The 23,760-nt window shown below is 42.8% G+C and overlaps 1 protein-coding gene across 1 annotated transcript in view; it reads left to right on the forward strand.

Annotated features, from left to right (window-relative positions):
- Positions 1–23,760, forward strand: part of NFRKB (nuclear factor related to kappaB binding protein) — a gene marked incomplete in the record, with an annotated part of 1,477,031 nt that overhangs the window by 1,000,669 nt on the left and 452,602 nt on the right. The window contains 2 exon segments of the mRNA XM_044081086.1: positions 3,352–3,431; positions 3,702–3,922. Coding sequence (XP_043937021.1) covers positions 3,352–3,431; positions 3,702–3,922 — 301 coding nt within the window.

Below are 23,760 nucleotides of genomic sequence, written 5' to 3' on the forward strand. Positions count from 1 at the left end.
CTGGATGTGCTCTATAGACCTCAAGGACGGGTACTACCACATTCTGATGGACAGACGATCCAGGAGGTTTCTTCGCTTCCAGCTGGGAGCCAGTCACTACTAGTTCAGGGTCCTTCCCTTTGGTCTCACCACAGCCCCCAGGATATTCACCAAAGTATTAGCAGTGGTTGCGGCCCACCTGAGGCTTCAGGGGGTGCAGGTCTTTCCGTACCTAGACGACTGGCTTCTCACCGCCCCAACAAGGCATCTACTCTCTTTGGCAAGAGACTCCTTTCTTCGTCTAGCTCCCTGGCTAGGCATCACGATAAACATAGAAAAGTCCAACCTGGTCCCTACTCAAATAATAGAATTTATAGGAGCCAGGTTAGACACGAGAAATTTAAGAGCCTTTCTCACAGCCGACAGAGTTCGGAATCTGCGACTCCAGGTGCGGGCCATCCTTCACTCCAGCTCACCACCTGCAGAATTGATCCTGAGGGCGCTAGGGTCTATGGCGGCAGCGATTACTCTTCTTCCACTCGCCCGCTTGAACATGTGGATACTTCAATGGACACTTCAGGTACAATGGTCATTTCTCTCCCTTTCCCTGTATCATCCCATTGCAATCAGCAAGGCTTGCAAGCGGTCTCTCTTGTGGTGGCTCCATTCTCCGGGCCTCCACAGGGGCCGCCCCTTTTGTGCATCTCCCCCTCTCGCCACGGTGACCACGGACGCTTCCCGCCTCGGGTGGGGGGGGCATTTTGCAGGCCGGACAGTCCAAGGCACGTGGAGCGATTCAGAGACCTCCCTGCATATCAATGTTCTGGAAATGAGGGCGGTGCTCTTGGCGTTGCAAGCACTTCAAGCCCTCCTTCCCCTGGGAACAATTGCAATTCAATCAGACAACATGTCAGTGGTCTGGTACATCAACAAACAAGGGGGAACCAGGTCTTACCCTTTATGTCGAGAAGCCATGAGAGTGTGGGAATGGGCGATCTCCACCAACCGCTTTCTCATCGCAATGCATATTCCGGGTCGGACCATCATCCTAGCGGACAAGCTCAGTCGCACCATTCTCTCCCCGTACGAGTGGTCTCTCAATTCTCAAGTAGCAAAACGTATCTTCGCACAGTGGGGGACTCCCTGTTGTGATCTCTTTGCTTCTCCCTTAAACGCCAAGTGCGACAGTTTTTTCACTCTAATCCCCCCACCAGGGGATTCTCCGAGAGACGCTCTGGTGCATGCTTGGCCTCCCGGTCTTCTTTATGCATACCTGATGCTACAAGTAATTCAGAAAGCCTCTCTGTTGGGGTGCAGAATGATCCTCATTGCCCCGTTCTGGCCTCGACAGATCTGGTTCCCTTACCTAAGGTCTCATTCAGTGAATCCACCTTGGATTCTAGATCCCATTCCGGATCTGATATCACACCCGTCGAACATACCAACTACGAACCTGGACAACCTGAAGTTGACTGCTTGGCTGCTCCAGTTCCACTCCTAATCAGGACTCCCGGTATCTCGTCCCCAGTTAAGGCCATTCTGGTAGCGGCCCACAAGCCCTCTACCAGAAAAAATTTACCGCAGTAAATGGAAGCGTTTCTCCATTTGGGCAGAGCGGCAAGGCCTAGATCCTTTCACGGTTCCCCTTCCTTTGGTTCTAGATTTCCTTACTACTCTCTTTAATGGTGGCGCCAGTAGTTCCACGGTCAAAGTTCAGCTGGCGGCCATATCTCATTACCATGTTGGACACGATTCAGGGTCTTTTATGTCGGCTAAGTTATGCAAAACCTTCCTAAAAGGCACCTTTTTGCTCAGACCCCCTGTCAAAGAAACGGTTCCCCTGTGGGATCTTTCCTTGGTACTTCAGGCCTTGACCGCTCCCCCCTTCGAACCTACGGCCACAGTCGATCTTAAATTCTTGTCCTTTAAGACTGCTTTTTTGGTAGCCATTACTTCGGCTAAGAGAGTTTCTGAGCTTCAGGCCCTGTCCATGAAACCGCCTTATTTGATTTTTCATCCGGACCGGGTGTGCCTCAGGATCAATCCCTCCTTTCTTCCTAAAGTAGCTTCGGAAGCTAACATTAATCAGTCCATCAACCTCCCTGTTTTCTTCCCTAAGTATCAAAACAAAGGTGAATACAAGCTGCATTCCTTGGATGTTCACAGGTAGCTTCGTTTTTACCTTCATAGGACAGCTGGTCATAGGCAGTCAGACCAGTTGTTCATTTCTTTTGCCAAATTCAATCTGGGTAAACCAATTTCCAAAGTTTCTTTGTCAAGCTGGATTTCTCAGTGTATTCTGTTGGCGTACCAAGCCTCTGGGAGGCCCGCACCGGAGGGAGTCCATGCTCATTCGACCCGGTCTGTCTCTACTTCAGCGGCCTTTAAGTCTAGGGTTCCTCTGGATGACATTTGTTCAGCAGCCACTTGGGCTTCATCTCATACCTTTATTACTCATTACAAGCTGGACGTCACTTCTAGAGATAGAGCATCCTTTGGCTCCGTGGTGCTCCTGAATATCCTTCCATGATGGCCACCCAAGATTCAGGTAGCTGGGGACTCTGTCCCACAGGTTGCTGACAAATGAATTCTCCTACTTGAGATTTAGAAGTTATGTACTTACCATAACGTTCCATCTGAGTAGGTGGATTCATTTGTCTGCAACCATCCCGCCCTCCTATCCCCCGGGCCTTGTCAGTTTCCTGCATAGGGTGTGTTACCCTTTAGTTAGGGTAGTTGGTGCAGGGCAAACTCGATCTGAGGTCATGTAGGGAGAGCAGGGCATTATGGGTGAGGGGAGGAGCTAGGAGCTCGGATCCATAGCTGGATAAACCATGCCGGTTCAGATCCGATATCGGATCCATACCCACAGGTTGCAGACAAATGAATCCACCTACTCAGATGGAACGTTATGGTAAGTACATAACTTCTAATTCAACACATACTTCTGGACCAGTAGTTTAATATACACATAACATATAGTTCTCTTACATTTGTAAGACAAGCCTATGGATCATATTAATATTCACAAATATATAATTATTTACAAAATTCCAGATAGCTGGGCTGGCAGCCTCACAGTAGACATGGCAGATCAGTCTTAAATATATTAATGCCATTTTTGATTATTGCTTTTCACCTGCTTGGTGCTATTGCCTTTAGCATGCTCATTACTGAATTTTTAACTTTTTGGAAAAGATAGCTTGTAGAAAGGCTATGCCTAGTTCTGCAGCACTATTAAGTGTACACAGGAATGTGAAAAAGTATGGCAGGTAAGAGTTGTACATAATTTCTGCTCATCAGCGGTAGCCCTTCTGACACAACTTTCCTTTTCATTAGCATAACATTATTGTTTTTTATTTTGTCTTACAGAACGCATCCATCAGGCACAGGCTGCAGCAGCCAAGGCTAAGAAGGCTCTTCAGCAGAAACCAAAGCCGTCACCGAAGATTGTACGTAATCTATCTGAATGTGCACAAGCAAGTGGGAAAAAATAACACATAAAAGAACTGTTATAGTCACATATGGTGGCAAGATGCTAATTTATTGCACAGAGAAGTGTTATGTACTGGATAATGAATTCCTTTGATATGCATCACCACATGTATAATATAGAAAACATAGTTTGCTAAAGTAATACAGTGTGTGGCTAGTTACATATCTGAATTGCAATAACAGTGGAGCAGCTTTTTTGATGGATAGTATCTCCTCTTGTGTTTTAGAAGTCCAGCACCAAGGATACTCCAACTAAAGTTGTATTAACAGGCCTTTCGGAAACAGTGCCAATTAGTACAGCAGAGCCCAGCACGCCACAGCCAGTGGTGACCCCAACAACACCCTCCACGCCAACTCTGCCTGTAAAGCCGATCACACCACCTCCAGTTACTTTGAGTACAAAGAGCAGCACAAGTGTTGGAGGAGAACCAGCCAAACCCAGCCAGAGGTTAGCCATTATTTGAGCAGTGAACTTATTAATAAATGCATGTTTTGTAGTGATTTCATTGAATGTATTGATCTGTGGGGTGTCTCTTTTAGACGATAATGCTTGCAGGAACAGCCGTCATCCACCACGTAGCATTTCCATAGTGCCTATTTTTTCAACATTTGTCTTGTAGGTCCACCCTGTTCTCCTTTGCTGTCCTGTTTTTAGTATGAGAGCATGCCAATATTTCAGTGGCACAGGCCCTCTGCTTCTCACATCTTTCCCATCCTGCTCTAGAGAACAGAAATTGATAAAGTTGGTTGCTTTATGTAATAACATGCTGTCCGTTTGCAGTTTTTGGTGGGATTGCTTTTGTAATCGTTTGATTCTAGTTATGAATTCTTTTTGATATTCTAATAATTGTTATGGCCAGGTTCCCAAAATATACATGCATCCAAAAAAAAAAACACTGGACTATCACTGTGCATGCTAGAATAGGGCCTGATTCTGTTCAGTATACCTGCATTTATTTACAAGAAATTTGATTTTAACTTGTTGCATAAGAGCAGCAAAGACTTTTTAGACCACTTTCAAGAAAAAAAAGGAACAGCATGGTAAGGATAAGCATTATTGTGCAAGAAAGAGAGGTTGTACTTGAAATATTGGATGAAATCTTAAAAAAATAACTGGTCCTCTGACTAAAGTGTCAGTTGGTGTACATGTCAGTTAGGTGATTTGTTACTTACAGACCTGTAGGTGACTTGGTGAAGGGTGGAAGGCCCAATGTGCCATCCTCCTGCAGTTTTGTTAACGAAGACCAGTTATGGAGCTTCAAAGCCTTAAGTGCCATTGGGGAGATTTTTCTTTTAAGAAGGAAATGGTTCCCTGGGCTAGGTAAGTATTTAGGGCTGAGGCATTGAGTTATTTCTGAATTTCCCCCTGTTGTGTTAGTTTTTTTAATAACCTTGTAGGTTAAGGACATGCTTAGTCTTGGTTAAAGAAGGCAGCTCAAGTCTCATTGAACCTTTCACTGATGGATCCCTTTGCAAAAACATTACCGGGGAATTTGCTTGGAGGAAGTCCCTATCCACTTGTTTGAAGGACTCACTGATTCATAGAGAAAAGGCCCTTTGTGGGGCATTATGTATTCTCTATGAAGGTTTACTTGAGTTTTGCCAAACCTAGGTTCGAGTTATTCAAATGTTCACTCACCTTTAATCCTCCTGGCCCTGTGTAGTACCTAAGCACATCCTTTCACACTTGTCAGAACCCTCTTTTACACCATTGTCTTGTATATCTGAATCCATGGAAAAAAGGCTGTGACAGGCAGTTTGTGTGATTTGGAAGCAAAAGTTATAGCTAAAGAGCAAGAGTATCTTTCTGTGCTAAATCCCTCTTGTGTTTACAGATTGCCGTTTTGGGTGAAGAGGTGCAGTTTTCTCCAAAATGTATATCTTTCACTTAAGTTTACCTTTAAAATGTTAAATGTTATTGGCTTTAAGGAGTTTGTGGAGAATATGCAGAAAAGTAGAAGTGGTTGTGTATTTAAACCTCCCAGAGAGCCATTTGCCATCATTCTTCCACTTTTCCAGCTGTTGGTGAAATTAGCTTGGAAGACTTTGGATGAAACTAAGTCCATGGCTCACTGGAATGAGTAGTAGTACCCACCCCCAAAGAAGAAAGGTGATATTTGCTTGACCAACAGCTGATGGCAGTTTTAGCAGTTGCCACAACTGTACATGACCAGCAGTGTAAATGTATCACAGCATGTCTGTAAACTATTCCTGGACAAGGATTCCGTGTGTCTTATTCTAGAAGACAAACCTTTATGATGGTGATACATTTGATATGAACATCAGCAAATCTGTGGAGAATGATGGTAGGGGAGGTCTAGAGAAGGATTTGGAAAGCTGAAGAAGTGCGCAGAGAGGTGGCAGTTGAGGTTTAGTGCGAACAAATGCAAAATACTTCACTTGAGCCACAACCATGTATGAACTGCCCGCAGTGTAACTGATGGCTGTAGAGTAGGTAAAGGATTGGGGGGTGTAGCTCTTTCCTGGATTGGACTACCAGAAGCAGAGAAGAAAAGCAGTGACAAACAAAAAAAAAATGGGAAATATTCTCTGGAGATAGATTCCGGGTGCAAAGCAAATAATGCTCCCACTCTGCAAGGCTGTGATCAGATCACACCTTGTGTATGGGATGTAGTTCTAGAGGCCACACAAGGAAAATGACAAGCAGCATAACTTTTATCTAAAATATAGTCAGCTGCATAGGTATAATACGTTGTTCCCAGAAGTAGTGCTTTCTGTTAAACTGTGAAATACTGCATGCTTAAATATAAGAAATAGTGCATATTAACAGCATGCACCAAACTTTTGCTTCAGTGAAATGACCCCTAAAGTGCATCTTGAGAGAAAAGGCAGATTAACGGACATTAACCTAAGGCAGAACACAGCATATTTCGTAGATGAGAAACAAAACGAGTCAGGCAGGCAAGAGTTATTTTTATTGTAATAGTTGTTTTAACACTAAGACATCATGGTTAATAGCTTACCATTTTTTATGTGAAAGTGTTATAAAGGAAGTAAGTCACTGAACTTTTGTCTCATATTTTTACTGGTGCAATCTGTAAAGCTATTAACATGTGTATGTTATTTATTTATTTATTTTCATATTTTATCTGAAATAACTCCTCTCTAGCTGTTATCAGTAGTTGCTTATAGTACCTCTGTTATTTTTGTTTTTCCATGGCTTTTATACTCAACACATGCTCTCCACTCCTTTTTCCCTAGCTTTTACGAGCAAAGTGTCTTCCCTTCCAGACTTGCTTCTACCTTCTTTACGTATACTGCTCCAACTCCTGGACGCCTGTACTCTACTGCATAGCCAGTTTAAACTGAAGTATGTTCCAAGATCATACCACAAATGAGTCTTACTTTGTCTACTGTAAAGGATACCTGCATACCACTGAGCCCCCCCCCCCATCACTCGCCTGTGTGTTGAAAACATTGCCTCTTTCTGACATCAATAAGTTACTCACTACCCTAGTGCTAACTCTCTGTTAGCTGTACTCTTTTTTTTCTTTTCTGTTGGTGGTTTTCTTTTAATTGTTTTTATCTTACTGCGAATACCTGTGTATATCTCGCTATATCATCTCTTCCCTCTCTGCCTACACCTCCCCACCACTTCTACTTACTTGCTGACTCACCATGTGTTCCTTACTGTTTCCCTCCTGGCCTGCTGATTGTTTTTGTGGTGACTGCCATTTTCTGGCCCAACCCGCTCAGTTTGCCCTCGCTATGCTCGGGCTCACTCTGCTCCCCTACCCCTTTTCCCACCCACTTCCACTTTCATTTAATTTATACTGGCTACACCTTGTTTCCAAACCCTCCCACTCTTCCCACTTATACAATCACAGCTATCTCCTGTAAACTTCCTACCACTCCTCTCTACATAGCTTCATATTCCTCGCCTATCTCCACTAATACATCAGTTACTGCTTATACCTACACCTACCACAACCCCACTCTTCTCATCGCCCTCCCTCTCATTATCTCCCCCACACTCACAGCATCTTAGCATATCATCAGCCTTGTACTGTACCTTCCCGTAACATATTAATGCTCCCTTCTTGCTCACTCCTCTCTACCTTGTAAATTAATGTTTCCTTAATACTCTTTTTTTTTTTTTTATCTTTTTAATTTTATTTCTCACACTTCTCCTCCCTAGTAAATAACCTCTTCCCCACACACGTTTACCTAGCTCTCTGTCATTCCTTCTACTATCATTTCTCATTTCAGACCATGCCCCCCTCTACCTCACATCAATCTTGCTTAAGTACCTCTCTTTACTTGCCTCCTATCATACACACCTTCATTTTTTACATTCATCCACAACCTACACTTTTCCTGTACTCCACAAGGAACCCTCCCTGCCCTTCCTAATTTGCCCCTCTCTTTTTACCTCTTCCTTCACACATCTCATCAAAATAAAAATTTTCTCTGTCTCTATCACATCTTTCAAATCCAAATACAAACCCACTGGTTTTTATCTTTATGCAAATAAACCTTCCCCCTTTTCTAACAATTTGCTATCTTTTGGTGACATTCACCCCAACCTAGGCCCATCAAGCCAAATCACAACAAACACCTGTCTCACTAAACATCTCTCTGTCTCTGCCATTAACATACAAAGTCTACCCAATAATGTTACAGACCTGCATGCCTGGATCACCCACCTATCACCAGATATCCTTGTCCTATCTGAAACTTGGCTAAAACCACATATTTCTAGCACTGAAATACTACTTCCCCACTACAACGTCTGTCACCAAGATAACCAACAAAAAAGGTGGAGGTGTCTCAATTATGTATTCTGAACACCTTAACCTATCCCCCCTGCCAATATCTTTGCCTAACTTTCAACCAGAAGAACTACTACTTCTAAACTGTCACCTCAACCCCCATAAGAAATTTACCATTGCGTCTGTCTATATCCCACCTGGAAACAACATTCCCATCCTCAAATCTATTCTAGCATGGATTTCTATTATGATCCCTTGTTGAGACCTTACTACTAGGCGACATAAATATCAACTGGCAAAAACTATCCTCTACCTCTCCCTCCCTTCAAATCAGCCTACACAGTCTCCATCAGCTTATCACAACTCCCTACCCACCTCATCAACAACAATTCCCAAGATACCACCTTAGACTAGATTCTTACCTCTGACCTCACCCTATATCATGACCCCAGAGCCCTGCCCAACTCTCTAAGTGACCACCTCCTTATCCAAATCCAACATTACTGTTCCCAAATACATAAATTCCACTATTTTAGAGTTTGTCATAAGCTTTCTTCTTTCAGTCCTGAAACCGTCAGTAACAGGCTCACTTCCATAAACTGGGGCTTCCTTAAATATCTCCCTCTTAATGAAAGACGTTCTACACTTGAATCGCATTTTTCTTGATATATTTGACTATAGCTCCTCTTAGAAATGTGAGAATCAGGTGCAACTACTTAACTTGGCTCACCAGAAATACCCTATCTCTCATGAAAGAAAGAGAAACAAATTGGAAAAAATGGCTAAAAACAAAATCGGCAGCATTCCTACAAAAATATAAAGAACTAAGAAATCTAGCAAAAACAGCAATTAACAAAGACAAGAAACCTTACTCTTATAATCTCCAGCTCTCCCAAAAGTCTAATCCCAGAAAATTCTGGCATACCATCAATCAAATCTTAAATCCAGGTCAACCTACCACCCACAACCCCTACCCTAATAATTCTCCCTTAGAAACTGCCACTTACTTAGTACCCACTTCATCGAATCTCTTCAAAAACTTACCCAACCCCCCCAAAGCCATAACCACCCTCATATCACTCACTACACATGCATCACAACCCCTTTCTCTCTTAACCCTGTCTCCACAGCCTACGTCAAATCACTTCTACTAAAATTGAAACCTTGTTCTCCCTCTACCGACCCCCCCCCCCTTCTTAAACTCTCTGCTCATTCCATAGGCTATTCTGTCTCTATCCTAATAAATCGATCTATCCAAGAGTCTACTGTCCCTGACATCTGGAAAATTTTCTACACCTTTCCACTTTATAAAAGAGGTAACTCCACTGACCCCTCTAACTTCAGACCCATTACCATCCTATCTCCTCTATCCAGAATCCCCGAAAAATATATTCGCAATCAGCTTTTAACTCACCTTATTTACGAAAATCTTCTGATACACACTCAACATGGTTTTTAGGCCACACCACAGCACCTCCACTGCCCTCGTATCCATCACTCACACTGTTGCTGAAGCTAGAGACAAAAACCTCCTCGTGTCTTGCCTTTCTCCTCCTCGTGTCTTGCTTCTTTCTCGACAGTGACCTCTCTAAAGCTTTTGATACGGTCTCCCATTCCAAGCTACGTATTAAGCTTACTGACCTTAATATCTCCCCCTCTACTATTCACTGCTTCTCAAGCTATCTTTTAAATAGGCTCCAGTGTGTCAGATGGCAATCTGTTTGCTCCCCTTTCCTACCTATCGAAAAAAATGTCCCTTCAAGGCTCAATCCTTACCCCTCCTATTCAACATCTTCACCAATCATCTTTACTCCTCCTTCAACAACTCCTCCCTCATACAGTATGCCAATGACTCTACTCTTATCTGTTGTGCTGACAACATCTCTAAATTTCTTTCTCTTGTGCTGACAACATCTCTAAATTTCTTTCTATCAACCGAAACTCCTCCTCATCCATGGAAAAATGGCTCACAGAGCATCAACTTACACTCAGCCCTAAAAATACTAAACTCCTACTATTTCTCCCCAAAACTCTCCACCACTTTAAATCCACTTGTACTATTTTTTCGTTAGATAACACTCTTAGCAAAGCTGAGCCTCACACTAAGTTACTGGATACAATAATCGATGACCAACTTAAATTCAACATCCATATCCAACACTATATCAAAAAAACTAACATGAAACTGGGTCTTCTGTACAGGAATAAGAAATTTCTGGCTCCAAACTCCGAACCTACCCTTGCCCAAGGCTGTCTCCTTCCGTGTCTCCTCTATGCCTCCCCCATCCTAACTTACCTCCAGTCAAACCTTCTCTCTAAACTAGAACAAGCTTACAATAACTTAGCTAGATTTGCCAGTAACCAGCCATATAAATCCCATCATTGCCTTGCCCTGAAACAGCTTCAATGGCTAGAATTCCCCCAGCTCTTACTACTTGCCCAGCTGTAGCTCATGCACTCCCTACTCAACAAACCACTACCTGCCCATCACTCTCTACCTTAGTATCCCCTTATACCCCAACCCGATCTCTTCGTAGTTCCGACCAGCACCTTCTATGCCGCTATAAACCCAACAAAACATATAGTGACTCCTCTATAAACACTCTGTGTGCCTGGTGTGGAATAGGCTACCACCTCACATTCACAGCATCACTAGTTCCAGCTGCTTTAAAACTGAAGTCAAGCACTACTTTCTGAACGCAAAAGCCTGTCCTTGCCTAAATCCTCCATAATCTGCATTTTCCTTTCTTTTTCTTTTAACTACCTGTCTGCATCTAATAACTTAATGACTAATCTGCTCACTAGAAATTACTACATTATGCTACTTGGGTAAGATATGTCATTATTGTAAATACTTAAATGTACTGGTTGTATTTACTTCATTTTGATTTATGTTTATTTACAGTTATCTGTTTTCACCTGAATACTGCATATGTAATTTTTTGCATATGTTGTATTGCTGTATTGTTTTTCTTGATTTTTGTATATTGCCTACTATGTTATCTTTTTATGTTTGTATTGCTGGAGCTTTTCTCCTCGGGTCTCCACTGAAAATGGGCGATTGGCTCAGATGGACTAACCCAGTTAACAAATCTCAAATAATAAATAAATAAGAGGTCAGTGAGACCGCTACTACCTTGTTTAACTCTCCTAGATAAATATTGCAGGAGATCCAGATGCACTGTATTTCATACCACAGGTCACTTGGTTAAAAGTGGTCCAAACAGAGATGAACAAGTAAAAATGACTGTGGAAATCAGAATCTCCTGCCACATCACTGTTGCAGTATACTCAACGTAAAGGATCTCCCACCAAGGACAGCTCAATGTCCAGCCAGCATGCCAAACCTTTTGGAATTTATAGATGTATGTCACACTTTTTCTCCTGCACAAGGCCTAGTGCATAAAGTTGACATATGGGCATACACACCTCAGAAATTCTTTCCCGCCAGTCCAAATGCAATCGTTGATCATTTTAAATGCTCCTTCTGTGCTGGTTATCAAGTCATTTTTCAGGTAAGGGCTCTGTTGGGGTTTCCTTAACAATTCTTATTTTTATTTTGGCATGTTTAGATGTCATCCAAAAAGGGAAAATGTGACTGTGGGAGGCAGATTCTCCATAAAGATTGTCACAAGCAGTGTCTCTTCTGTTAGGGTGCTTCTCACGATCTTATGCAGCGTCAAGTGTTTTCTCCTAAGACCCTTCAAAGTCATCTCTTCTCCTTGTTGATTTACCTGGAGAACTTGTTGGTGCAAGGTGCTCTGGCAAAGTCTTCCCATCCCAAAAGTAAGCACCCTGCCAAGAAAAAGGTTAAAAAAACTCTGGTTTGATTCGTCTGCTTCCTGCATCCCTTGAATGGCTCTCTTGAGGCTAGTGAAAGCCCAGAGGATGATCCAGTTGTTGTCTCTGATTCCTCTGCTGCGCCCCATCAGAGGTTGGCATGGATTAAACTTTTCACATGTCCTCAGAGGCTGTAAAATTGTCTGCTCAAGGCATTGAGGGGAACCTCAGCTGATTATATCTGTGGAACTTAGAGGGATACCACAAATTGTTGGGTGAGTGTCAGCAAGGGTCCCAACCTACTAGGATTTTTCAGGCAGATGTTTATTAGAAAAACAAACAAGCATTTATCCCTCTGTTGTTAAAGATCCCCAACATTAATGGCAGGATTTTACTCAGGGGTTGTTTAATGCCTTAATGGCGTAAAGTCTCATGAGGAAGTGTCTGTACCTGCTCCTCCCTAGTTCTCTACTCCTGTTAAAAGGCCCATTGAACAGGAGTCCTCTGAGAATTTGGATTCTGGGGAAGAGTCCTTGGCATATTCTTTGCAAATTCCTTCTCCCTTGGATTATGGGTCTGAGGAGGAAGATTCTCTCAGTCCATGCTCTCCCTTAGATGGGGATACTATTTCTTGTATGGTGAAATATTTCCAGTGGGACTGTTCTCAGGTTTCTGATATTCAAAAGAGGTATTATGAACTCCTCCAGATGGCGTCTCCCATTCCCTCATCTGTACTTCTGGTCTTGGCTGCCCTCTTAGATACCTTTTCAGTGATCTTGGCTGCCCTTAAGTCTCAACCTCCAGCCCCTAAGAAAGCTGACAAATTTTACAAGGTGCCTGATGATTGTAAGTTTTGTGCAGATGCCCTTCTTCTGATTCCTCTGTAGTGTTTGTTCTGACAAACCTTCTAAACTTTTGCAATCTCCTAAACTGCTTACTTCTGATAAGGAAAGTAAAGCCATGGAACATCTAAGCAGAAAGGTATGTACTGCTGCCACCTTAGCTTTTAGGGCTATTAATTGTCGGACTCAAGTGACCAGGTATGTTTTAGCCTTTCTTTCTCAAGCTTCTGAGGAAATTTCTGACCTCCATGATTCAGAAGAGAAGGTCTTGGCCCTTTCTTTACTGAATTCTACCTGTCAAGTGGCTTGCCACTCTGTTAAATGTAGTTATGATGCAGCTGATGCTTCCTCTAGGGCTGCTGCATTTGGTTCTGTTTTAAGACATTACTCTTGCCTTTGTCTTCAGCCTTTACTTGATGATATTAAGATTAAATTGTTGGATGCTGCTCTTGATGATGATGATGACCTTTTTTGGTTCCGCACCTGCTGCTGAGCTTTTTAAGTCTCTGCAGGATAACGGTAAGGCCTTGCAGGAATTGAAATATATTTTTGTCTCTCCTATCCCTAAATTCCTCCTAAATATAAAAAGGGTTCTAGGCATGTATCCTCTGCCAAGTCTACTTAGACTCCTACTTCTTAGAAGCCTCCTTTTCACGAGAAGCCATGTAACATCTGGCAGTTTCCTTTTCCCTTCCCTAGGTCAGATTTTCTTATCTCTTCATCTTTCCCTGTCCCTCCTTGGTTGGTTATGGGTCACTCAAGACTTTTGGGTTTTATCCATCATCTGCCAGGGATATTTCATAGTATGGAAATCCCTTCCAACTTTTTTGGGCATGCCTCAGCCGCCTCAGGAACAGCTTTCTTTCTTTCCAGAACTCTCTTAGGGCCTTTTGGCTCAAGGCTCCATTTAAGTTGTGTCCCTGCTTAGGAAGGGAAAGGGTTTTATTCCAGGATGTTTCTGGTTCCCAGGAAGGAAAGCACTTGGAGACCCATTCTGCATCTTTCTCAGCTCAACACCTTTCTAAAGGTCCTCTTCTTTCGGTTGTTGTCCCTTCAAACCATGTCCTCTCTCCTTCCTCAGGTGGTCTTGGTATCCCTGGACCTCAAGGATGCCTATCTTCACATCATCCTCATTTCTGGAAATGTTTACATTTCTCTGTCAATTCCTTGCATTTTCAGTTCTCTGCTTTCCCTTTGGCCTCTCTGCTGCCCAAAATGTATTCACTAAATGCCTCACTCCTGTCATTGCTTTTTGCAGTATGAGCGGGGTTCAGATCTTTATCTAGATGACCTACTAATTCAGGTTTCATCCTCCAAGGTCCTGCTTCAGCACCTGCAGCTTACAGTTGTCTTTTACAAAGCCTGGAGTTCACCATACACTTTCAGAAGTCAATCCTGGTTCCTTCTCAGGATCATATTTTTCTGGGTTGCAGGATCCAGACCCTTGCTACACTGGTATCCCTGAAGGCTCTTTCCCTGACCACCTCTTTTCAATCTCTTCCTCCTCTGGCTTCTGTCACAGCCAGGGAGTTCCTCAGGGTTTTAAGATTCATGGCCTCCACCATTCTTATGCTGCCTCTAGCTAGACTCCATATGAGAATACTAAAGTGGTTACTCAAGTCAGTGTGACTTAAACAGTGTCATCCACTGGATTTCCTAGTTTCTTTCCTTCCATGCCTCAAACTCAAACTTCAGTGGTGGATTCATCTTTTTGTATCAACCCAGGACTTTCTTTTCAACCTCCAGTCTCATCTGAAGAACTTTTTTGGATGCCTTGGACATGGGGTGGGGAGCCACCTTTGGTTTCCTCAAGATCCAGGATCTCTGGCCTTCTTATCAATGGTCAAATCACATCAACACAGAAGAGATGAGCTCTCCTTTTATCTCTTCAGGTGGATGCACAATCTTTTCCTTGGAAGGGGATGTTTCTTTACCCCTCCCCCTTCCTTTGATTCCAAGGGTCCTGCTCAAGATCAAGCACGACTCCCCCAAAATCTTGTTGGTGACTCCCTTTTGGCCCAACGAGCATTGGTTCCCATTTCTTCACTTAGCCAGGGGCAATCACCACAAATTACCTCACAAGGTACATCTTCTTTCATTAGACAAGGGGTCTCTGATCCATTCTGTCTTGTCCACTCTTCAGCTGACACCGGGTGATCGCATGTTGATCCCTTTTAGGCACCTGCTTTCTGAGGATGTGCTTAGGGTTGTGCAGGAGGGCAGAAAATTCACTACCAGGAAATCATATTTGTCCAAATGGAAGAGATTTTCTGTCTGATACTTTTACCTTAACCAAGATCTCTTTTCAGTGGGGATCCCTTTGGTTCTGTCTTATTTGTGTGAGTTGCTCCATGCTGGGTTGGCATATTTTTCAGTTAAAACTCACCTTTCAGCTATTTCTGCTTGTCTACCCTTGATTCTTCCTCTTGCGTCTAGGTTTGAGGTCAAACAATTTCTTAAAGGCATCCTTTGTGTCAAGCCTCCCAGGGATCATATTCCACCTTCCTGGGACCTTTTCTGCTTAAAAAAATGACTCCTGCTACTTTTGTCCACACCTTCACTAAGCATTACAAGCTTGATGTTTCCAGGGTAAGAGCTGGCTTTGCCAGAGGGATTGTGTGTGGGTTTTAGAGGGCTCTTATGTGCCTTCCTCCACCCAAATTTCCTCTTGAGCTTTTGTACTCAGCCTTATGTTTAGAATACTACAAAAGTGACATGGAAGGACATAGTATAGTTTTGTCAAATCTTAGCATAACAGTAGATGTCCTTCATTTCATAGTTGCAGTATTTGCTTCCCCTTCCCCCTTCTGCTTTGCCCTTTTCTTCTTGCTTTCCTGGCCAAGGATTCTTTTCTTTTTCTCCTTTTGGATGCACATGTTCCTCTTGGTCCTGGGGATATTCTGTTCCTCCTGGGGACAGTTCAGTTCTGAGGTATGTACATCAGCTTTATGCCCTGTGTCTTGCGTGGGGAGCATAAGTAGGATGTACAACACCTATAAATTCCAGAGACTTTGGTATGCTGGCCAGATGTTGGGCTGTCCTTAGCAGGAGATCCCTTATGTTAAGAATACTACAACAGTGAAATGAAGGACATCTACGGCTATGGTAAGATTTTACACAACTGTAATGTCTGAAGATATGGAAGACTGCAGAGTACCTTAATTTATCAAGGAGTTGGTATCAGATGCAGAGATTTTTTGTAGTAGAAATTCTTGGGTAGTCTAGATTGCTACTGCATGCACTTGCACTATTTCTGGAGAAAAATGGTTAGCTAGATCAATAAATGGAGTCATATTTAGGTGGGAAATATAGTGAATACTGATTCTCCCAGTACAGTAACAGGACTTTCAAGATTAGAGATGGAAAAGAATGCATTTCACCTGGAGGCTGAAAGTAGTAGCAAAATAGGACAGTTTAAATGTAATATAGGACTTCTAAAATGGCTGCACACTGGGCAAAAGATTGATTAGCACACATTCGTTTTGAAAAGTGAGAAAAAGTTAGACAGTAAATATGGATTCACACTCCTCATTTCTTGATACACTGGAAAGTATTGGGGTACAACCCAACACCCTAATAATGGGCAATTTCAACTACCCCACCATTAACTGGGAAAACTACTCATGTACCAACTCTTTTGCTTAACGTTTTCTAGAATTCATAAATTCCAATGCCTTGGATCAACTTATTCACACCTCCACCAGGGGCCGCAATATCCTAGACCTGGTCATTACCAACATGGGAAACCGGTGTTCCACACCAGAGGTCAATTCCTCGTTGGTCAGATCCGACCACAAGCTAATCAGCCTAGACATCCACATCCCACCCCCACCCGCAATTAGGGACACCATCGTAAAAAAATTATCCAAAGCCAACTTCACACTTCTTAAGACAGAAGTGGCAAACTTCATGACACCCATGCAGACGTACAATAGAGGTATGACTGCCGAATCCTACACAGATGCACTTTATAAGCACTTACACGAGTGCATGGATCATGCTATCCCTAATAGAACCAAGATGTTATCCTCCAAAAAAGGAAGCCAATCTGGTGGTCCTCTGCCATAAACAAACTCTACAACAGAAGAAAGAAACTGTTGCAAAAAAGAGTAAAATCCCATGACTGGAGGAACTCCCTGGTCAACCTCAGTAAGAAGCTGAGATCCCTCATAAAATCCTCCAAAGCTAGTTAAGAAAACAAAATTGCCACTGACTCTAAAGACAACCATAAAGCATTCTATAGCTATGTCAAGAATCTAAATGGGAACACTCGGATCTGCTCTGAGTTACAGCACAGTGGCACTAAATATACAGAACCAACTGATATTGCCAACATCCTAGCAGATAGGTTCAGTGCTAACTTTACCCCCCCCTCTCACCCCCTAGAGGGCCCATCTCTATTCCGGAAGAATGCAAAGTTCCTATAATCACGGCTGCACAGGTAAAAAGCACACTCTCCAAAGCCAAGACCACTGCATCCATGGGACCTGACAATATCCCAGGCTGCGTTCTACATGAACTACAGAATGAACTGGCACCCTACCTAAGTACCATGTTCAATCATAGCCTCACCTCAAGCTTTGCACCCACTGAATGGCGCACCGCGACGGTTATCCCACTCCACAAAGGGGGAGCCACGACGGACCCCGGGAACTACCACCCCATTAGCCTGATGAGCCTGGTCTGCAAGGCCATGGAATGTATCATTGTGGAACTCATAAACAAAGACATTGGTAATCTCCAAACTCTGGACCCTACCCAGTTTGGATTTGTAAAAGGCAGATCATGTCTCCTAAACCTGATTGACTTCTTTGAAGCAGTCACCAAAGCCATAGATGAGGGTAAAATGGTTCACACAGCTTATCTAGATCTTGCCAAGGCTTTCAACACCATCCCCCACTCTGGAATTATAGATAAGCTCACTAAACTAGGTATAAATCCCTATGTCACAAGATGGGTTGCCACCTGGCTCACGGACAGAACCCACCCTGTGAAAGTAGCAGATTCCAAATCCGACATCAGACCAGTGACAAGTGGAGTACCACAGGGTTCAGTCCTGGGTCCTCTCCTGTTTGGTATCTACTTCTCTGAAGTGCAGACCAACACAGAAGATCTTTGGCTAACAAAGTTTGCAGATGACTGCAAACTAGGAGCCATAAACGAAACTCCTAACGATGTGGACAAACTACAAAAGGGCCTCACTGAGACAGATACCTGGTGTCAAAGCCATGGCCTGAAGCTCAATGCCAAAAAGTGTATTGTCATCCCATTTGGTAAAAACTCTGTACCCATGAACTACCACATAGCTGGTAGTCTACTTAATGCCGAAAATGTGATGAGACCTTGGGACACAGGTGGACAGTAGTCTTTTCTTTGATAATCACATTGCCACAGTGGTCAGGAAATCCTTCTACGTGGCTCATCTCATCACAAAAGGATTCTCATCCAGAAAAAAGAGGTCATTGTTCCCCTCTACTCATCACTCATTAGACCCATTATAGAGTACAATGCCCCTTTTGGTATGTACCTCACAAGACATCTAGAACAAACCAGAAAGACCACAGAAATACCTCACAAAGAAGATTACTGGCCTCAAACAGATGCCCTATGCAGACCGTCTCAAAAAACTACATCTTTACTCCATCGCATATCGCCTACTCAGGGGTGATCTCTGCCTAACATACAAAGCTATGTCAAACCCAGAGCTGTTGGACATGCTCCACTTAAAGAATCCCAATCCCTCCGAGCTACATGCTATAGGGACCTAAACCTTGTCACCACAATAAACAGAACATGCTGGAGGGATAGATTCCTGTCCCAGAGACTTCCCATACTCTGGAACAGACTACCTATCTATGTCAAACAGAGCTCTTCATTAGCACTCTTCAAGAAAAATCTTGATGATTGGATTGGAAATGGGAAATTCACCCCGGGGATCACTTCTGTGGCTCTGCTCGACAGGGGCACAGGAAAATAATTTTCTTGGGTGGCAAAAGCCAGGGTACATTTTTTGACTAGGCTTGTATGGGCCCTAGGGCCGATAGCCTAGTACCTACTTATGAACCTATGTTGTTTTGGGTAACATTTGGTTGGTTACTGGTTAATAATTTTACTGCCTGGATGCTAGCTTAGAAGACATTTGGAGAAAGTTTTGCAGAAGGTTGAAAATGACTAAAAGTTTAACGCCTTGCAATGTAGTGGGAGAACTGTAAAACATAAACCCTGCTTTGTACCATTAATTGTAGGAAGGACAGCAAAAGGACTGAAAACTTAAGTATAAGTAAAAAAAAAAATCTGGTTTAATATTTGTATAAAGGAGTTCATGATGTAGGGACTTTCAAGATGGCTGCACAATGTACAGCAGGTTGATTAGAGCCCCCGCAAGTAAAAACTGAAAGTGGCTAAAAAAGCTAGTAAAAGTTAACAATTTTCTAAATTAAGTTAATGCCTAATCATTGCACTGCGTGGGTGCCAGCAAAGAGGAAATTTGGAGAAAGCAAGATAAATCAAACAGAAAATGAGAAAAAAAGCTTAGGCTGTGAAGAATCTTGCAGATGGTTAGCAAAATGTTCACACCTCAGCTTTAGTACAAGCGATGGCTCATAGTTAAGTAGAGGAAAAAAATAAATCAGCAAATGTAGGTGTTTAAAATATGTGATGCATTCTGTGAATATCCACATTGAAATGAGAAAAGGCTGGAAAGAAAGGAAGCATTAAGTAGCTATTCAGAGGAGGTGATGAAACTGCAGAAATTGGGTTGAAATGAAGGAAAAACTGAATCTGAGCATAGTTCGCAACTGTGCAGATTTTTGCAGAATATCTTCATTTTGCCTCATATTTTTCGTCTGTTCCTCATAAAATTTGTGTTTTTTTGGCAAAACATTAATGATTGATGACTAAGTAGTTACAGACATTGAGTTTCAGAAATCATATACTTCAAAAAATGCATACTAACACAAAACCTTTTATTTTAGCAATTTTTTTTAAGTTTATAAGAAGATATTCAAAATGTGTCCCTATTTTTGGGCCTTTGTCCCACCCATTATTTTGGCTTTGTCCAGATTTCTTGTGCTAAGAGTTTGACAGGTATGAGTGAGACTTCTCAAGAAAAACTGTTTCAAAAATTGGAGTTAGAAGACAGCACACAGAGCAAACCTGAGATTTTCTGCTCTATGAACAAAGTACAGATAAGCAACTGGACTGGTAGTCCTCAGCAGGATTCATTTATAAGAGGGTACATTGTGTGCATGCACAAATCTGTCCACGAGAAAGCAGCCAAGACATGTTTTTGTAAAAATGCAGTCATTGCCAGCAGAAAAGAGTTGCTCCTGCCAAAGCTATGGCAGAAAGGAAAAGTATTAAACTTGGGGACAATATAGGGTTTGTGGGGAAAAAAATGAGTATTAACTGTGCATCAGACAGAACAGAAGAAAGTTAACTCCTGCATTCTGTGTGTGTCAAGAGGCAGGTTTACGATTCAAGTTGCTATATCAAGCTATATGTATATATATATATTGTCCTGGAAGATCAGATACATTTTTGGATAGCAGAATAGACTGAAGAGGAAATAAGAGTGTGCTAGCCTGTACTACTGACTTATTGCCTTTTCTGCATTTCTGTGTGTTTCTATTTAAAAACAAAAAAAACAAAAAAATATTCCTTGTTTTCCTGCCTCTCCTAAACTAGTTAGACCAGTTTATAGGCCTTGCTGTATCCTGGGCTGTGTTGTAGTTCCTGTGTTGTCCATTGCCTTACTTGGATAGAAGGAAGTTTCTTAGCTCACCAGTGGGAGTGGGGAGCCTTGAATAGCCTACCTGTCCTTGAGGGAAGTGACCTCAGCACAAGAAGCTGTAGTAATTGGTCATTTTGGACCATTTCTAGCTCTTTTGAAGTTCCCTGGTTAAAATCTGCCTCTGGCATTTTTTGAAGCCATATTGCTCAGACACAGCTCCACGTGGTCCTGTTGAGTCTTCCTGGCTACAGAGAACTGAAAAAAAGCGACTGCTTTCCTGATTAAGTATCCTGCTGTTTTTTTATATTTGTTTTACCTTCTACTGCTTACCTAGAGCAACTTTAACTGTTTTCATAGTTATTTACTGCATTTTTTATTATCTGCACTTAAAAGTACATTTTAGTCGAAATTAGTGTAATTCAAGTCAAAAAGTGTTTGTTTGCTGTTTAATTTAATTGTTTTGGCTGCCCACTAAAGTGTGCTAGCCTGTACTACTGACTTATTGCCTTTTCTGCATTTAGCGCGGAGTTGCCACTAGAGCACCATCGGGCAGGGCTGGTTAAACAAGGTTAAACTATTTCTGGCTCCGTAAAGTCTGCTCTTCATTCATTTTTTCCCTTAGAACTGCTCTACCTGTAATCTAAACAGTCTATTCTCTATCTGTAAAGCTCAGCACTTGTTCCTAAAGCATTTTTTAGTCAGGTAAAGCACTTCTATATTATACAAAGTACTTCACTAGCTTAAAACCCCCTTGAGTACCCACTTCCCTATAGGTCCTTTCTGACTCAGTTGCACAACAAACTTTTTCATTTCTTCTAGCATGTCAAAGGGTCAGTTGCTAGCGTCCTCTCCTGCTCAGCTGGTGAATCTGGGAATATTGAGGCAATGTTACAATTGCCTCATGTACACAGACAACCCTCTCCTCCTCCCACAAAACACAAATACATGCGAGAGATGCAACTATATAGCCAAACTGAAGGCTGAGCTCTCTCAACTCAGGACTGGCAAAACCAGACAGGAGGAGAAGGTAACCACACACACCATAAACCCAGTCTCACATAGAACTATCACAACTACAAATCAAACACATCAACACACAAAGACATACTCGGAGGCACTGATCAAAAATCTACCAAAACAGCAGAGGCCTCCAAAGCAGACACCCAAACAACTGTCACCTCATGACATAACACAAGCAACACATAGATCACAAAGTCAGTGTGCAAATCAGTCACAGCCCTTAAGGCCAAACACAATGCCAGACACACTTGTCATAGGTGACTCCATAGTTAGACACACTGACGTCCCACTCACCAAACTGAACAAGGAGAAGGTCACAGTAAGCTGCCTGTCGGGCGCTAGAATCCACCACATAATGCAAGCACTCAGGTCACTCCACAGCAAGTACAAGTATGACTCAGTCATTGTCCATGCTGGTGTGAATGACCTGAGACGTACCTCCCTGGACTACATGAAAAGAGACATAAAGGAGCTCTCAGATTATGTAGCCCAGGCTGGTATGACCCTGACCCTGAGCAGTATCCTACCTTCACCAAGAATGATGCCACAATACAGAGACAAAATGATCAGTTTTAATAATTGGCTTAATTTCTGGTGTCATTCTAAGGGGATCCAATGTCTGTCTGCCTGGAATGACATGCTTGACAAGCCACGCTGCTTCGCAAGGGACGGCTTGCACCTGTCACCCCTGGGTTTACGGATATTGGCAAAGGCTCTTGCCACCCCCATAGTGCCTTTTTTAGACAAGGCTCAAATTCTAAACCCACTGCCCTAGAAAACAATAATGGAAAAAAAACTAAGGGTAATGCTGCTCAATGCCAGAAGTCTAAATCTCAAGATGCACGCCCTCGAAGCCCTCCTCAGTATGGAGAACATCGATGTCTGTGCTGTGACTGAAACCTGGTTCAAGGCTCCTGAGAGCACCCCGGCACTATCAGGTTTTACCTCATATCATGCGTTCCGGCCCCAAAACCCGGACCGTACCACAAAAGGAGGGGGTGTATCCATATTCATCAAGGATACCCACACCTCCAGGCTGGTGGCAACTCACGAAGCATCAGAGACCATTCAGGTGCAATTAACCATAGGCAAAACTGCTCTACAGTTTGTAGCATGTTGCAGGCCACCCTCTCAAACTCAGGAACCCCACACAGCCTTCCTGAAGACACTGGAGAGTATAAATGTCTCTCCAAACACCATCATATTGGGTGACTTCAACTACCCAAACATAGACTGGGAACATTACTCAAGCCCCAATACCCTAGCCCAAAGGTTCCTGGAGTTCATAAACTCAAATGCTATGGAACAACTTGTCACCATCCTCACAAGAGGTGAAAATATACTAGACCTGATCATCACAAACATGGGGACAAAATGCTCCACACCGGAAGTATATCCCTCATTGGTGAGATCAGACCATAAACTAATCTCACTGGAGATCCACATCCCGCCCCACCCCCAACAAAAAAGACCACAGTGAAGAACTTCTCAAAAGCCAACTTCACACTTCTTAAGACTGGTGTGGTATCCTTCAAGGCCCCTGAGCCATTGGAAACCACAACCCACGCTGCTGAATCCCTTACAAATGCTTTCTACGAGCACCTCCAGGATTGCATGGATCAAGCAATCCCAAATAAAATCAAGACCCTTTCCACCAAAGGCAAGCGCCCGATCTGGTGGACCCCAGCCATAAACAAACTTTACAACAAGAGGAGAAAGCTACTACAAGATAGAGCAAAATCCCTAAAAGGGAAGACATCTCTGATCAATACTAGTAAAAAGCTACGATCACTCATAAAATCATCCAAGGCCAACTTTGAGAGAAAAATTGCCAAGGACTCAAAAGACAATCATAAGGCCTTCTTTAGCTATGTTAGAAATCTGGGTGGAAACTCCCAGATATGCTCAGAATTAGTCCAAAATAATACAAAAATCACTGAACCCACAGACATTGCAAACATACTGGCAGACGGGTTCAGTGAAAATTCCCCCCCCCCCCCCAAAAGGAGAAATATCTATCCCAGCAGAGTGTAGCCTCCCAATCATCTCAAATGCCCAGGTGAGAGCTGCTCTCTCTAAAGCTAAAAATACAGCATCAATGGGACCGGATGGTGTCCCCGGCTGTGTGCTACACGAACTCAATGAGGAACTAAACCCACACATAAGACTGCTGTTTAAT

Source organism: Protopterus annectens, chromosome 8.part0, assembly GCF_019279795.1.
Source record: "Protopterus annectens isolate FY-2018-M chromosome 8.part0, PAN1.0, whole genome shotgun sequence".
In the NCBI taxonomy this organism is placed as follows: domain Eukaryota; kingdom Metazoa; phylum Chordata; order Ceratodontiformes; family Protopteridae; genus Protopterus; species Protopterus annectens.